The 18236-nt window shown below is 31.4% G+C and overlaps 1 protein-coding gene across 1 annotated transcript in view; it reads left to right on the forward strand.

The window, feature by feature from the left end:
- Nucleotides 1–3226: 3226 nt before the first annotated feature.
- LOC143224760 (guanylate cyclase 32E-like) overlaps nt 3227–18236 on the forward strand; it is a 131991-nt gene continuing 116981 nt past the window's right edge. Inside the window, exons 1-2 of the mRNA XM_076453030.1 lie at nt 3227–3511; nt 4299–5386. Of these exons, the coding sequence (XP_076309145.1) occupies nt 4997–5386 (390 nt within the window). The 5' untranslated portion in view covers nt 3227–3511; nt 4299–4996. The remainder of the gene's footprint in view (nt 3512–4298; nt 5387–18236) is intronic.

The following is an 18236-nucleotide window of genomic DNA, read 5'->3' on the forward strand; positions in this document are numbered from 1 at the left end:
ATATATATATATGTATGTATACACACACATATAAATTATATATTAAAATATAAATCATGTACAGGTGTATTTTAAAGTTATATATACACACATATAAATTACATAATAAAATATAAGTCATGTACAGCTGTATTTTATAGTTATATATACACACATATAAATTACATAATAAAATGTAAGTCATGTACAGCTGTATTTTAAAGTTATATATACACACATATAAATTACATAATAAAATATAAGTCATGTACAGCTGTATTTTATAGTTATATATACACACATATAAATTACATAATAAAATGTAAGTCATGTACAGCTGTATTTTAAAGTTATATATACACACATATAAATTACATAATAAAATGTAAGTCATGTACAGCTGTATTTTAAAGTTATATATACACACATATAAATTACATAATAAAATGTAAGTCATGTACAGCTGTATTTTATAGTTATATGTACACACATATAAATTACATAATAAAATGTAAGTCATGTACAGCTGTATTTTATAGTTATATGTACACACATATAAATTACATAATAAAATGTAAGTCATGTACAGCTGTATTTTATAGTTATATATACACACATATAAATTACATAATAAAATGTAAGTCATGTACAGCTGTATTTTAAAGTTATATATACACACATATAAATTACATAATAAAATATAAGTCATGTACAGCTGTATTTTATAGTTATATATACACACATATAAATTACATAATAAAATGTAAGTCATGTACAGCTGTATTTTAAAGTTATATATACACACATATAAATTACATAATAAAATGTAAGTCATGTACAGCTGTATTTTAAAGTTATATATACACACATATAAATTACATAATAAAATGTAAGTCATGTACAGCTGTATTTTATAGTTATATGTACACACATATAAATTACATAATAAAATGTAAGTCATGTACAGCTGTATTTTATAGTTATATGTACACACATATAAATTACATAATAAAATGTAAGTCATGTACAGCTGTATTTTATAGTTATATATACACACATATAAATTACATAATAAAATGTAAGTCATGTACAGCTGTATTTTAAAGTTATATATACACAGATATAAATTACATAATAAAATGTAAGTCATGTACAGCTGTATTTTAAAGTTATATGTACACACATATAAATTACATAATAAAATGTAAGTCATGTACAGCTGTATTTTAAAGTTATATATATACACATATAAATTACATAATAAAATGTAAGTCATGTACAGCTGTATTTTAAAGTTACTGAAACCAAAAGATTAATGTTTTGTTTTATTTCTCCGTTTTGACATCCTCTACTTAAACATTACAAAATTTTATAAAACAGCAAATCCCTGGAGTTAAACAGTTGTTAAAGAAATGTGATCAAAATCAGTCACGTGCCTCACATTTTCAAGTTCGTTTGAAATATTTGTTGGTATTGGCTCAAACACAGAAAGTTTCCAACGGTTCCTAATTCTCTGATTAGTCACTTTAATTTTTGTTCTAAGGAGAACGAAATATTGTATAGAAACCTGGTGGTTTTCATCTGTCATTCAAGCGGCCTTCAGTTAATAAGATAATGTTTTGAAACTGTTACGTATTATGCTTTTATTTTTGGACCAGTCTTCGATTTATTATGTTAGGCACATTACGTATTACTATCTGAAATAATCTGAATTTCAATTTGAGCTCAGTAGTTACAAATAAATGTTAAAATGTATTTAACGTATGTTATTCGCCAACGTGACTGATTCACGCAATTTCCCTTTTAACACAAATGTATTTTAATATACAAACACAAAAATAATAAGACATAATAACGGTTATTACTGACAGTTATTACAAATAATAGTTTATATACAATAGTTTTACAAACTGTACTGATTCTTTATCTAATAGATTATTTAGACAGAGTACTCATGATGAAACTTTGTACAATGGACGATAACTGCCTGTTGTGGAGACACAAGCGTAGAGGACGACGTTTCGAAAGTCTTCCGCCCTTTGGCTTCAGGTGAGTATTTCGGTGGGCAGAGCACAGATAGCCCATTGCGTTGCTTTGTGCTTAATTGTACACAAACAAATATACTCATAACAAACTCAATTCGAAGTGTGTGTGTGTGTTTCTTATAGCAAAGCCACATCGGGCTCTCTGCTGTAAATCTCAATTAGCTAAAAGATAATGAGAAAAAAGAAGAAAAAGTCAACTGGTATTGAAGTAAGAAAGCACGCGCTGTTATGTTATGAAAGCACGCGCTGTTATGTTACTTAATAAACAATAAAACTTGATGCAGTAAAGAGTAAAATTTAAGATGTGATGAGGTAAACCTTACCTGTGTAACGCGTAATAAACACACACTAGTTGTTAGCTTGAAATTATGTTGCATATGTAAAGTTAGTCTGAACAATGGTCAGGTGGTTAAAGTGTTCGACTCGTAAGTCGCAGGTTCGAATTTCTGTCACGCCATACATGCTCGCCCTTTCAACCGTCGTGCGTTATGTTGCGACAGTCAATCCCACTATTCTCTTTAGTCTTACACTGCTAAATTAGAGACGGGTAACGAAGATAGCCCTCGTGTGGGTTTGCGCGAAATTCAAAAATAAAACTTTGAACAATGAAATGTTGGCATAAGTATGGGAGTGTGTTTTCTTATAGCAAAGCAACATCAGGCTATCTGCTGAGCCCACCGAGGGGAATCGAACCCCTGATTTTGCGTTGTAAATCCGTAGACATACGCTGTACTAGCGGGAGGTCTGACATAACCATGGACAAGCAAAATCTTCCAGAATCCACACTAAAACACGCTCCTAATTTCCATCATGGGGGCGTTATAAAGTGACGGTCAATCCCACTATTTATTAGTAAACGAGTAGCCCAAGAGTTGGCGGTGAGGGGTACAGATTATCTCTCTGCCTTCTCTCTGTACCAAATTGGGAGAGGCTAACAGAGTTAGCTCTTCAGGCCCTTGAAGAGTACAACACAATAATCATACATACAGGCTGTTCACCATCTTCCATTAATGAATAAAAATTGTGCTTAGAATGATTCATATAAAAACGAACATAAAATATATTATTGTGTTTTCACTGCGATGATCTTGCTAACAAATTTACCAGTATATGATTCTAATTTTCGCTCAGACCGCTAGATGTCACTGTATAATGAAGAATTTATATGTGGAAACCTAACGGCGTTATTGAGTCAGTTTGCTATTACGCCTAGAAGATCTTGAATCGAATACAACCTCATGTTCCACGCTCCATTCAAAAACCCTTTCTAAATAGCTTCGATACAGAGAAAAAATTTCAAATTCAGATATAAGTGAAAAAACATAGAGGTGGTTTTGAATAAGTTAAAGTTTATTGTTTCTAAATTGTCTAAGCCTTCTGGAAGCACAGAAAAAATCTCCATTGAAACAATGTCAAGAATAACAATTAGTTTGTTCACCTAAACCTAGAAGGAAATTTATTATGCTACGACTGCTTTTCGTAACCAGGTAATAATTCCAGTTTGGTTAATTAAAAATAATATTAATATTTCATGACAGTAAAAACGAACAGTTTTAAGCCACCAAAAATAAGCTTTCTGCTTGTTTTTGTTTGATTATAAACTCAACTAATTAATAACGTTCTGTTTCACTGTTTTTGTTGGTCGTTTTTGTAATATACAAATACATGCAAAACTGCTGTTCGTTCTCTCTCAGTTTTCTGTTCATTATAAAGTTTGTCATCATTGACTAATTAATTACATCACTTCTACCGAACTATAAAGAATGTGAAAGCACGCAATGGTAATCAGTATATACTAATTATATACCAAAATAATCTGTTTAAAGAATAATAATATAATCCGAAAAAAAATAAGTAAAATTAGTTGTTATTGTAAATTACGTCATAATTAAATAACATTGTATCATAAGTCTTTAGTAGTTTCCAGCAATATTGCGCATGTGTGTAGGATTCATTGTAATTCATTACACTTAATTTAAATTCAATTAGAACTTAAATCATATATTTAGCGAGGCTTAACTTAAAACTTTATTCCGTAAGCCTTTAGCAGTTTTCGGTGTTAAAAGTGTAAGTTCGTATGTTTTAATATAATTCATTACACTTAGCATAAATTGAATTGGTTTGTTTAAATAGTTAATTTTGAACTGTGTTTAGCTTCTTTTATATCTCGCCTCAAATGAAATCCATGTATAACACGCACACGCACATAAATATGTGTATTTATATTTCTATTTTTTGTTTACATTGTTTCTCTTATAACTCTCAATCCTGTAGATTTCGCCCGTTTTGTTGGAGAGGTCGAAATTATAATTGGATATTTTGAACATACCCGCGAGAAAAACAAAATAACGTTATTGTTTTCCGACTGAATCGTCATCTGTCTACGCATACCTACTGTTTTCTTTATGGGAGATTCCAGTTTGTAAGGAAACAGAAATGTAAAGTTGTTTTCCACCGTTTGAGCAACAAAAAACAGGAAGAGTCACTCTTTTTACGTCACAGTTTCAAAGAAAAGTGAGAGATTACAATGTATACTGGAACACCTCTTTATATTATAACAGTTTCTGATAGTAATCTGTACTTGAATTAGAGAATTATCTAACAGTTTCTGACAGTAATGTGTACTTGAATTAGAGAATTATCTAACAGTTTCTGACAGCAATGTGTACTTGAATTAGAGAATTATCTAACAGTTTCTGACAGTAATCTGCACTTGAATTAGAGAATTATTTAATTAGAGTTAAATTAATTATTTTATGAAATCGCTTATACGAAACTTTGTGCAATTCTTTTGAATAATTATTTGGTAATTATATTTTATTTGTGAATTCAAAATTGAAAAAAGTACTTAGTGTAAACTGTATCAACATACCACTCCCCAAAAAGTAGCAATTTGATTAAAGTAATATATACCAATGTTAGCCTGATTTCTTGGAAGTATATTGAGGTATTGGATTCCAGTTGGATTCAGCATGGATGTACATTCAGTTTTCGTCATTTTGCTCGCGTTATTTGTACTCTTATGTTTGACCATCGAAGCAGTTGGCATGGATAAAGATCGGGATTCGAAACCTAACATTACAATAGGATTTTTAGCTACGTTTAAGGGAGACGGCATTGGAAAACTCATTGCCGGAGCTATCACCGTAGCTGTGATGAAAGTAAACGAAAGACCGGACTTGCTTCCCAACCACACGTTACAGTTTATACCTGCGGATGCCGGTGAGAGAGGGACGTCCGTGGCTATCAGAGAAATGACTGTCATGCGTGACAGTGGGGCTGTAGCCTTCATTGGACCTGACGAAAGCTGTGTTTCGGAAGCGTTGGTTGCAGCGGCCTGGAATTATCCCATGATCACATACGTAAGTAACTATCAGTCAATGTACAGCTCTGTTATGATTTATACAACACCAGGTGCACGTGACTGACTGCTCCCCCCAATCTCAACACAGAACAAACTGCGTTTAGTTGTCCAAAATCACTCGTTTTTGTTATTTAAACTTTTCTTTCAGAATATTTTGTCAGTAGCTACATAAGGAACCATCTTCACGCAGCAGCTCTTAGCTTTGAACTGACGCACTGATCGACAGCACTCACCGCCAACTGTTGAACTACCTCTTCTGTGGTTGACTTTAACTCTTACACCATAGTCTTGTTCCCGAAGAATATATTGCTTTATGTTGTTTCGGATGCGTAACGCAAACCATGAACAATCCGAATTTATAGTTTGGTCTGTTCCTATGAATTTCAAGTTTGACTCTTTAGATACCCGTCCCGCCAAACATGCTCGCCTTTTCAGCCGTGGGGGCGTTATAATGTGACGGTCAATCCCACTATTCGTTGGTAAAAGAGTAGTCCAGGAGTTGGCGGTGAGTGGTGATGACTAGCTGTCTTCTCTCTAGTCTTACACTGCTAAATTGGAGACGGCTAGCACAGATAGCCCTCGAGTAGCTTTGTGCGAAATTCAAAAACAAACAAACAAACAAACTGACTGTTTAGTTCGTCTATTATAGTCCGCCGCTGGGACAGCGATAAGTCTTCGGATTTACAACGCTAAAATCAGAGGTCCTATTCCACTCGGAGGACACAGCAAAAACACACACACACTCGTGTATTATAACACAGATACCAGATTAATAATACCAAAACCTTTTACGTTATAGGTATATTTGTTTAGTTTCGAAATTAACTGATCAAAATTAACAGACTATGTCTGAACCTAAGAATTCCTAACATGTCATATATTCCGGGATAAATAATTTTAATTTGGTTTTGCTCCAAAAAATATTTTAACATATTCTACTTCAATATCTATTTTGTATGGTCAGCCAATCAGTTTTGATGTTAGTATGAAAAATATAGTTCCGCTTCGTGAGCGTACAAGTTTTAAAATAGTTCGTAAAACATTGGTTTAATTGACGTTTCATAGAAAGCAATTTTCTATTTAGGAAAACGTCCAGCGACATCTATCGTATTATCTTGTCAACAGAAGTAAGAAAATACTGTCATCTACTCCGTAATTATTGATTATAATTTTAAAAATAAACCTGAAGCTAGAAGTAAAATACCTGACTCAAAAGTACAGAAATTGGAAGACTCAAATGTCACTATACACATAACATTAATATAGTCGTTAATATTATAGTCGCCTCATGACCTAGAAAACAACAAGATAATGTTACTGTTGGAACTAGAACTCTTCAATAATGTTACTGTTAGAACTAAAACTCTTCAATAATGTTACTGTTGGAACTAGAACTCTTCAATAATGTTACTGTTGGAACTAGAACTCTTCAATAATGTTACTGTTGGAACTAGAACTCTTCAATAATGTTACTGTTGGAACTAGAACTCTTCAATAATGTTACTGTTGGAACTAGAACTCTTCAATAATGTTACTGTTAGAACTAGAACTCTTCAATAATGTTACTGTTGGAACTAAACCTCTTCAATAATGTTACTGTTGGAACTAGAACTCTTCAATAATGTTACTGTTAGAACTAGAACTCTTCAATAATGTTACTGTTGGAACTAGAACTCTTCAATAATGTTACTGTTGGAACTAGAACTCTTCAATAATGTTACTGTTGGAACTAGAACTCTTCAATAATGTTACTGTTGGAACTAGAACTCTTCAATAATGTTACTGTTAGAACTAGAACTCTTCAATAATGTTACTGTTGGAACTAGAACTCTTCAATAATGTTACTGTTGGAACTAGAACTCTTCAATAATGTTACTGTTGGAACTAGAACTCTTCAATAATGTTACTGTTGGAACTAGAACTCTTCAATAATGTTACTGTTGGAACTAGAACTCTTCAATAATGTTACTGTTGGAACTAGAACTCTTCAATAATGTTACTGTTGGAACTAGAACTCTTCAATAATGTTACTGTTGGAACTAGAACTCTTCAATAATGTTACTGTTGGAACTAGAACTCTTCAATAATGTTACTGTTGGAACTAGAACTCTTCAATAATGTTACTGTTGGAACTAGAACTCTTCAATAATGTTACTGTTAGAACTAGAACTCTTCAATAATGTTACTGTTAGAACTAGAACATTTCAGAACATTTCAGTAATGTTACTGTTAGAACTAGAACTCTTCAATAATGTTACTGTTCGAACTAGAACTCTTCAATAATGTTACTGTTGGAACTAGAACTCTTCAATAATGTTACTGTTGGAACTAGAACTCTTCAATAATGTTACTGTTAGAACTAGAACTCTTCAATAATGTTACTGTTAGAACTAGAACATTTCAGTAATGTTACTGTTGGAACTAGAACTCTTCAATAATGTTACTGTTGGAACTAGAACTCTTCAATAATGTTACTGTTGGAACTAGAACTCTTCAATAATGTTACTGTTAGAACTAGAACTCTTCAATAATGTTACTGTTGGAACTAAAACTCTTCAATAATGTTACTGTTGGAACTAAAACTCTTCAATAATGTTACTGTTGGAACTAGAACTCTTCAATAATGTTACTGTTGGAACTAGAACTCTTCAATAATGTTACTGTTAGAACTAGAACATTTCAGTAATGTTACTGTTGGAACTAGAACTCTTCAATAATGTTACTGTTAGAACTAGAACATTTCAGTAATGTTACTGTTGGAACTAGAACTCTTCAATAATGTTACTGTTGGAACTAGAACTCTTCAATAATGTTACTGTTGGAACTAGAACTCTTCAATAATGTTACTGTTGGAACTAGAACTCTTCAATAATGTTACTGTTAGAACTAGAACTCTTCAATAATGTTACTGTTGGAACTAAAACTCTTCAATAATGTTACTGTTGGAACTAAAACTCTTCAATAATGTTACTGTTGGAACTAGAACTCTTCAATAATGTTACTGTTGGAACTAGAACTCTTCAATAATGTTACTGTTGGAACTAGAACTTTTCAATAATGTTACTGTTAGAACTAGAACTCTTCAATAATGTTACTGTTGGAACTAGAACTCTTCAATAATGTTACTGTTAGAACTAGAACTTTTCAGTAATGTTACTGTTGGAGCAAGAACTCTTCAATAATGTTACTGTTAGAACTAGAACTCTTCAATAAACCAATACGTATTTGTTGTAAAATGGATCACAAATAAAGTTAAATCAAGAAACGAATATGGATAGTTTAATATACTGTTCTTACTTACAATGGATAAAATTAATAATTTTGTCAACTGGGTTAGATTACTGTTAATCACGTTTTCGGCCGTAATCCCAAATGTAACTTACAAGGTTTAGCTAACTTAGAAAATTTAAATTGTTATTATTAAATTCATATATTCAGATAATAATGTATCATAAACTTAATCATAAGTACATGCATAATAATCAAATGAAGATATCTGTCGTTCTAAACAATTCAGAGAATGAAAATAGCAGTAGATATAATCTACTTACTGGAGACATAAACGCGAACGGTTTGCCTTATGGATTACCGCTGTTTTCAAGTTCTTTCAAGAACGTGGTATCAGTACAGGTTTAACGTGATCACCCAGAACATCATTTTGTGACGAATGAAAGCCGAGTAAACGGATTTTGAGATAAATTTATGTTAAAACAAGCATTTCAATCAGTAATTTGATATATTTCCTAGGTTTTGGTATCAGTGGCAGAGTTTTACGAAAAACAAAAACTAGAATGTATTCTCTTCGTGGAAAACTCGTACTGGTTAGGTAGGCTGGAAAGACTATGTTTGTTTTTTGTCAATTTCTTCTGAATTACTATTCCAAAAAAGTCTCATGTGTCAAACTTCTGGAGTCATACAACAAATAACGCAGGAAAAACTCCATTACATGAAATAATTAGCTTTGTTTCGGAATCGAGAACTCCAAGTAGGGTTAAATACTTGGGTTAAAACTCACATGGAAATGTACATAAAGCTTTGACTTTCTGTTTAGTGTTGGTCCTCTTATAATAAATTACCATAACAGTTACATGTAAACGAAATACTGCTCGTGTTCTGTATATCCTGAATCAGGCGCTTAGTAACAAAAAATCATTATTGAACTGATTCTTCAAAGAGTTACAATAAATCAGTTTTATTTCTTGCCACTTGAAACCTTTCAAGTGGTAGAGATTTCAAATATGCTGAAATATAGTAATTAAAAGGTAAATCCTGGCTTAAAGTACCTGAATGGTTATTTAGACTACCGCCAGGAAGAAATTTGATTTTTCTTTCAGTATACGCTCGACTCGTAATCTGAGGGTCATGGGTTCGAATCCCCGTCACATTTAACATGTTCGTCCTTTCAGCCGTGGTGGTGGTTAATGTTACGATCAATGTTATTTTATTTTATTTTATTCGTTGGTAAAAGAGTAGCCCGGTTGGTGGTGTTGAATAGATCCCTTCCATCTAGTTTTACACTGTTAAATTAAGGACAGCTAGCGCAGACATCCCTTGTTTAGCTCAGCGCGAAATTAAAAAACAAACACACAAACAAAAGTTTCAATTCACGAAACACGATGAAGCACAATAACACATCTTTATAGATATTTTATTATCAGAACTTTAGATAATCGAAACATAATGAGTTATTAATAGTAATTTGAAAAATGAGGCAATACGGAAATGAAATAAAGCAAATCTCATAGTTAAGCATGGTGGTTGGTTAGAGTTCACTGTGATACTGGAGAAACATGAGACGAAACGTTTTGAGTCTGTGGAAAATGAAAGTACAGGTTGGAGTTAAGAAAACATCTTTGACTGACATTTGTTGGTCATATTGGTAAAAAAGTCCAAGGTCATTAGGCGATCTTGTGACATATATTTCTTTAAGTAGGTGAATAATTGGACAACAGGGCTATATTGCGTCAGGGTTTTTTTCTTTTTTTTTCTTTTTCGTTTTACCGGAAGTAATCTGCCGGATGAAGACGAGTACATTTCCTTTCCGAGTAAAATTCCTTCTTTCGATTATGAAATCAAATTATTCGTTTTCGATTCCTTTATATCAACTTCAGGTTAAGTATTTTCACAAACAACAAAACACTGGTGTAAAATCACGTTTCGTTCGACCTACCATGTATTTTGAGGAATGTAACAGCGAAATGACGTATTCGTATTGTTTGGATGTCTGGATGAGTTTAGGACGTATATTTGGTTTTACAGTGTTAATGTGCGATTTTACTGTACACATTCTTTAATAATATCAAATAACAATGTTTAAGTTATTAGTATGTTTATAGTGATAGTTTTGTTGCTAAGAGAATATTGAGAAACAGGAAATTAAAGTCATTGGTGGCAGTACAAAAGAAAGGTAGCTGGTATTACAGACTGTATAAACATTTCTATGTATGTTTATTGCTTTATTTAATAGATATACTTTGTTTCTTTCTATTTATGATCATAATTAGGATATTTTAAAACACACATTAAAGGATCTCATATCTAAGACACATTTGTAGACACAGAAATCACACAAACGTGATTCAAACATCTCAGATCAAGAACACACGTGTGAATGTAGAAACCACACTTACGTAATTCACAGAGCTTAGACCAGAAACAGAAGTGAATGTAGAAAATACACCTACGTGATTCACTAACTTTAGACCAGAAACAGAAGTGAATGTAGAAAATACACCTACGTGATTCACTAACTTTAGACCAGAAACAGAAGTGAATGTAGAAAATACACCTACGTGATTCACTAACTTTAGACCAGAAACAGAAGTGAATGTAGAAAATACACCTACGTGATTCACTAACTTTAGACCAGAAACAGAAGTGAATGTAGAAAATACACCTACGTGATTCACTAACTTTAGACCAGAAACAGAAGTGAATGTAGAAAATACACCTACGTGATTCACTAACTTTAGACCAGAAACAGAAGTGAATGTAGAAAATACACCTACGTGATTCACTAACTTTAGACCAGAAACAGAAGTGAATGTAGAAAATACACCTACGTGATTCACTAACTTTAGACCAGAAACAGAAGTGAATGTAGAAAATACACCTACGTGATTCACTAACTTTAGACCAGAAACAGAAGTGAATGTAGAAAATACACCTACGTGATTCACTAACTTTAGACCAGAAACAGAAGTGAATGTAGAAAATACACCTACGTGATTCACTAACTTTAGACCAGAAACAGAAGTGAATGTAGAAAATACACCTACGTGATTCACTAACTTTAGACCAGAAACAGAAGTGTGAACAAAGAATTTACACTTACGTGATAAAAATATCTCAGTCAAAAACGCACGTGTTAATGTTGAAGTCTTACCTATGTGATATACAGTATATCAGTTTAAAGAATGCACGTGTGAAAAATTAAAACAAAACACCACAGAGCCAATAGAAACATGTAATCACACTGCGACTTACTTATTGTTAAGTTTTATTATTCCAACAGAATATTTAAAACAGTTGTGATTTTTGTTTCTTGTCTTTGTACCACTTTAATTAATACGTAAAAGTTAATTCTGCTGATTTTGTAAACCGTATCATTTCCAACACGTGAAGTGGGACAAAAACTACATATTTTATTTCCAAAAAATATATTTGAATATGTATCTTCTACTAACAGAACGACTTAAAACTAAAATTAACCTATGAGGTTTAATTAAATGTCATTAAAAAAACGTAACTTATACTAGAACGTTTTGTTTTAGTGAATAGTTTAAACGTTTTTACTGGAACGTTTAGTATTAGTGAATAGGTTTAAACGTTTTTAGTGGAATGTTTTGTTTAAGTAATTAGGTTTAAACATTTTTACTGAATATTTTGGTTTAGTGAATAAGTTTAAACGTTTTTACTGGAACGTTTAGTATTAGTGAATAGGTTTAAACGTTTTTGTGGAACGTTTAGTTTTAGCGAATAGGTTTAAACGTTTTTGTGGAACGTTTAGTTTTAGCGAATAGGTTTAAACGTTTTTACTAAAACGTTTAATTTTTAGTGAATAGTTTAAACGTTTTTACTGGAACGTTTAGTATTAGTGAATAGGTTTAAACGTTTTTGTGGAACGTTTAGTTTTAGCGAATAGGTTTAAACGTTTTTACTGAAACGTTTATTTTTAGTGAATAGGTTTAAACGTTTTTACTGGAACGTTTAGTATTAGTGAATAGGTTTAAACGTTTTTGTAGAACGTTTAATTTTAGCGAATAGGTTTAAACGTTGTTACTGGAACGTTTAATTTTAGTGAGGAGGTTTAACTTTTTGTACTGAAACATTTAGTATTAATGAGGAGGTTTAACTTTTTGTACTGAAACATTTAGTATTAATGAGTAGGTTTAAACGTTTTTATTGGATCGTTTTGTAATAATAATTAGGTTTAAACCTTTTTACTGGAATATTTAGTTTTAGTGAATAGGTTTAAACGTTTTTAGTGGAATGTTTTGTTTAAGTAATTAGGTTTAAACATTTTTACTGAATATTTTGGTTTAGTGAATAAGTTTAAACGTTTTTACTGGAACGTTTAGTATTAGTGAATAGGTTTAAACGTTTTTGTGGAACGTTTAGTTTTAGCGAATAGGTTTAAACGTTTTTGTGGAACGTTTAGTTTTAGCGAATAGGTTTAAACGTTTTTACTAAAACGTTTATTTTTAGTGAATAGTTTAAACGTTTTTACTGGAACGTTTAGTATTAGTGAATAGGTTTAAACGTTTTTTGTGGAACGTTTAGTTTTAGCGAATAGGTTTAAACGTTTTACTGAAACGTTTATTTTAGTGAATAGGTTTAAACGTTTTTACTGGAACGTTTAGTATTAGTGAATAGGTTTAAACGTTTTTGTAGAACGTTTAATTTTAGCGAATAGGTTTAAACGTTGTTACTGGAACGTTTAATTTTAGTGAGGAGGTTTAACTTTTTGTACTGAAACATTTAGTATTAATGAGGAGGTTTAACTTTTTGTACTGAAACATTTAGTATTAATGAGTAGGTTTAAACGTTTTTATTGGATCGTTTTGTAATAATAATTAGGTTTAAACCTTTTTACTGGAATATTTAGTTTTAGTGAATAGGTTTAAACGTTTTTAGTGGAATGTTTTGTTTAAGTAATTAGGTTTAAACATTTTTACTGAATATTTTGGTTTAGTGAATAAGTTTAAACGTTTTTACTGGAACGTTTAGTATTAGTGAATAGGTTTAAACGTTTTTTGTGGAACGTTTAGTTTTAGCGAATAGGTTTAAACGTTTTTGTGGAACGTTTAGTTTTAGCGAATAGGTTTAAACGTTTTTACTAAAACGTTTATTTTTAGTGAATAGTTTAAACGTTTTTACTGGAACGTTTAGTATTAGTGAATAGGTTTAAACGTTTTTGTGGAACGTTTAGTTTTAGCGAATAGGTTTAAACGTTTTTACTGAAACGTTTATTTTTAGTGAATAGGTTTAAACGTTTTTACTGGAACGTTTAGTATTAGTGAATAGGTTTAAACGTTTTTGTAGAACGTTTAATTTTAGCGAATAGGTTTAAACGTTGTTACTGGAACGTTTAATTTTAGTGAGGAGGTTTAACTTTTTGTACTGAAACATTTAGTATTAATGAGGAGGTTTAACTTTTTGTACTGAAACATTTAGTATTAATGAGTAGGTTTAAACGTTTTTATTGGATCGTTTTGTAATAATAATTAGGTTTAAACCTTTTTACTGGAATATTTAGTTTTAGTGAATAGGTTTAAACGTTTTTAGTGGAATGTTTTGTTTAAGTAATTAGGTTTAAACATTTTTACTGAATATTTTGGTTTAGTGAATAAGTTTAAACGTTTTTACTGGAACGTTTAGTATTAGTGAATAGGTTTAAACGTTTTTGTGGAACGTTTAGTTTTAGCGAATAGGTTTAAACGTTTTTGTGAAACGTTTAGTTTTAGCGAATAGGTTTAAACGTTTTTACTAAAACGTTTATTTTTAGTGAATAGTTTAAACGTTTTTACTGGAACGTTTAGTATTAGTGAATAGGTTTAAACGTTTTTGTGGAACGTTTAGTTTTAGCGAATAGGTTTAAACGTTTTTACTGAAACGTTTATTTTTAGTGAATAGGTTTAAACGTTTTTACTGGAACGTTTAGTATTAGTGAATAGGTTTAAACGTTTTTAGTGGAACGTTTAATTTTAGCGAATAGGTTTAAACGTTGTTACTGGAACGTTTAATTTTAGTGAGGAGGTTTAACTTTTTGTACTGAAACATTTAGTATTAATGAGGAGGTTTAACTTTTTGTACTGAAACATTTAGTATTAATGAATAGGTTTAAACGTTTTTATTGGTTCGTTTTGTTTTAATAAATAGGTTTAAACCTTTTTACTGGAATATTTAGTTTTAGTGAATAGGTTTAAACGTTTTTAGTGGAATGTTTTGTTTAAGTAATTAGGTTTAAACATTTTTACTGAATATTTTGGTTTAGTGAATAGGTTTAAACGTTTTTACTGGAACGTTTAGTATTAGTGAATAGGTTTAAACGTTTTTGTGGAACGTTTAGTTTTAGCGAATAGGTTTAAACGTTGTTACTGGAACGTTTAATTTTAGTGAGGAGGTTTAACTTTTTGTACTGAAACATTTAGTATTAATGAATAGGTTTAAACGTTTTTATTGGTTCGTTTTGTTTTAATAAATAGGTTTAAACGTTTTTACTGGAATATTTTGTTTTAGTAATTAGGTTTAAACATTTTTACTTGAAGATTTAGTTTTAGTGAATAGTTTAAACGTTTTCACTGAAACGTTTAGGCTTAATGAGAAGATTTAAATGTTTGTACTCGAATGTTTTGTTTTAGTGAATATGTTTAAATGTTTTTATTGGATCGTTTTGTTTTAATAAATAGGTGTAAACGTTTTTACTGGAATGTTTTGTTTAAGTAATTAGGTTTAAACATTTTTACTGAATATTTTGGTTTAGTGAATAGGTTTAAACGTTTTTACTGGAACGTATAGTATTAGTGAATAGGTTTAAACGTTTTTGTGGCACGTTTAGTTTTAGTGAATAGGTTTAACTTTTTTTACTGAAAGGTTGAATATTAGTGAATAGGTTTGAACGTTTTTACTGGAACGTTTATGTTTCAGTAGAAAGTTTTAAATGTTTTTTTACTGGAACGTTTAGGTTTAATGATAATGTTTTAATATTGTTACTAAAACCTTCAGTTTTAGTTAGGAGGTTCAAGTATTTCAGTAGTGGAGTCCGTGATCAAGTACTTGTGCAGATCGTGACATATATATGGGAGTAGAGACTAGTATTATTAGATAAAATTAATCTTTTAACATATTAAAAAAAAACAATTAAAGAAACATGGTAGGGAACATTGGAGACTTGTGAATAACTGAAAGCAACAAATCCACTGAACTGTGGCGACATCTGGGTACGTTATATATATTTCAAAATATTGACAACACAAGCCCTGAACTTTTGTTTCTGGATAACATATGTATTTCATTTCATGTACTCTTAATTCATTCAACAATGTCTTAAAGTGATGTTTTTATGTCAGATCCACTCTTTTCCCATCTTATGATAGTGAAACATTAAGACTCCTGGAATATTCCTCCCGGCACCATTATCGATTAGAGATAAAAGAAGACAGTGAAAAGATATAAAGCATTTTTTTCTTTGTGGGGTATAAAATAGTCAAGTTAAACAGCTTCCTGTATAAATGGAGGGTGTCGAAGTTTGTGGAAAGTTCCTTGTTTTTTAATTTTGTCAACTTACGCTAATTGTACGAATCAGTCTAATTAGTTAGTTATGAACGTCTAATAATTTTGCAGTAGTGGCCCAGAAAATTAATTATTATTTATAACAGATAAAATATATAAATTTTACCTACGAAACCTTCAAAGTGCATATTTAACCAGAAATATCGTACAACTTTAGTGATGTCCTAAGTTTAGGGTTTGTTGTATTAAAATTGTACTGACATTAACGAAAAAAATCAATTATTTATCATCGTGCGAATACGTTATTTAACAATCAGAGAAGAGTTTATCAAATTAAACAAAGGATTACTTTTTAATTAAATGTTTGGCAGTGTTTAATTTATATTGTCGCTATATATTTATATATAAAGCTATTTCTTTGTGTGTGACCTCAATTCTTTTAGTGTTTACCTTCAAGAGGTTTAGTCCAACAAGAGCAGCAATTTGAAAAAAAAAAGTCACCCTTTGACATCTAAGTGTAACCACGTAAACCAAATTTCCTGGCAATACTGGACACACACAGCTAGCCATCTCTGTGTTTTTTTAACGGCACTAATCCTACGTCTTTAGCAAATAAAATCCTAATAATATGACTTTGTATGGGGTGTATATCTCAATAAATTTTCTCTTACGTGTTCTTTTTCAGACACTCGGTCAATAAACCGAGTCTCATACAAGTCTATTTACTCGCCTTATTCGGTTACGATGTCGGTCATTTGGATGAATGACGGTGGGATTAGACAGCTATACGTTTAATAAGCTTGAATTTTCCGTATCTGACGTATCAATATCCTTGTATTTAGATTTCTATTTTGTAGTTACCGCTGTCCCATTCCCTTTCTCGTGGGATAGCGCTAAGTCTATAAACCTACAACGTTGAAATCCGGAGCTCGATTACCCGCTGGGGACACAGCAGATAGCCTCAATATGGCTTTACTCTAACACAAACAAAACAAGGCTAACGTTGAATGAGAAACCATATCAATTATACTTTTACAATAGTTTCCGTACTTGTTTGTGAATTAATTTGTATACCAAGCAAGAAACAATAGTTTGTTTGTTTGTAGTTAAGCGCAAAGCTACACAAAGGGATATCTGTGCACTGCCCACCACGGGTATCGAAACCCAGTTTCTAGCGTTGTACGTTCGCAGAATCCATCTGTGTCGCTAGGTGGCGCTAAAACCATAGAGAAAAGTAAATTTAAAATATGTAAATAAGGGTTTTTCTTTAAAACGTTATTAATTTTGAAAAGTTGAACTATTTTAGAAACTTGGTTCCAGCAAAATTACCCGCATACTAATAATTTAAGACAAAATAGCCTCCTCGAGGGCTCGGTGCAAACTCTGAGAGGTTTGGCTTGGTTTGTTTTACATTTCGCGCAAAGCTACTCGAGGGCTATCTGCGCTAGCCGTCCTTAATTTAGCAGCGTAAGACTAGAAGGAAGGCAGCTAGTCATCACCACCCACCGCCAATTTTTAGGCTACTCTTCTACCAACGAATAGTGGGATTGACTGAAACATTATAACACTCCCATGGCTGAAAGGGCGAGCATGTTTGGTGTGACAGGGATTCGAACTCTCGATCCTCAGATTATGACTCGAATGCTTTAACTCCAGTGTATAACAGTTTTCATTTTTATTTAGATTTTTATTCCATTTAATAATATTTATCGGAGATAATCACTAGTGGATACCGGATTATATTCTCGTAAAATACCTTAGGGAAAAAAAATAAGAGAGTCAAGTTTAATTAAAATCCATTGTTGTGAAACGAATGATAATAATTATGAGATAGTCTAGCTACGGAAGGTAACATGACGTCATTATCATACAAATAATCCGCTGTTATATTACACAGTTTAATAACACCGCATACCGTGAATAGTGGCTGCGCTTTTAAAAACAATGCTAATACGTTTCTAAGAATTTATGTTAGCGTTAAATGCGAAAACTTAAGTTGTCTCTCTAGATTTAATATAAATTACTTAAAATGATAGAAAACAAGCAGAAACGAAATTCTAAGCCCCAAAATTGAGGAACATTTTCTAAAATTTTTCGTGCATTTTATATCGTAA

Source organism: Tachypleus tridentatus, chromosome 9 (assembly GCF_004210375.1).
Source record: "Tachypleus tridentatus isolate NWPU-2018 chromosome 9, ASM421037v1, whole genome shotgun sequence".
In the NCBI taxonomy this organism is placed as follows: Eukaryota; Metazoa; Arthropoda; class Merostomata; order Xiphosura; family Limulidae; genus Tachypleus; species Tachypleus tridentatus.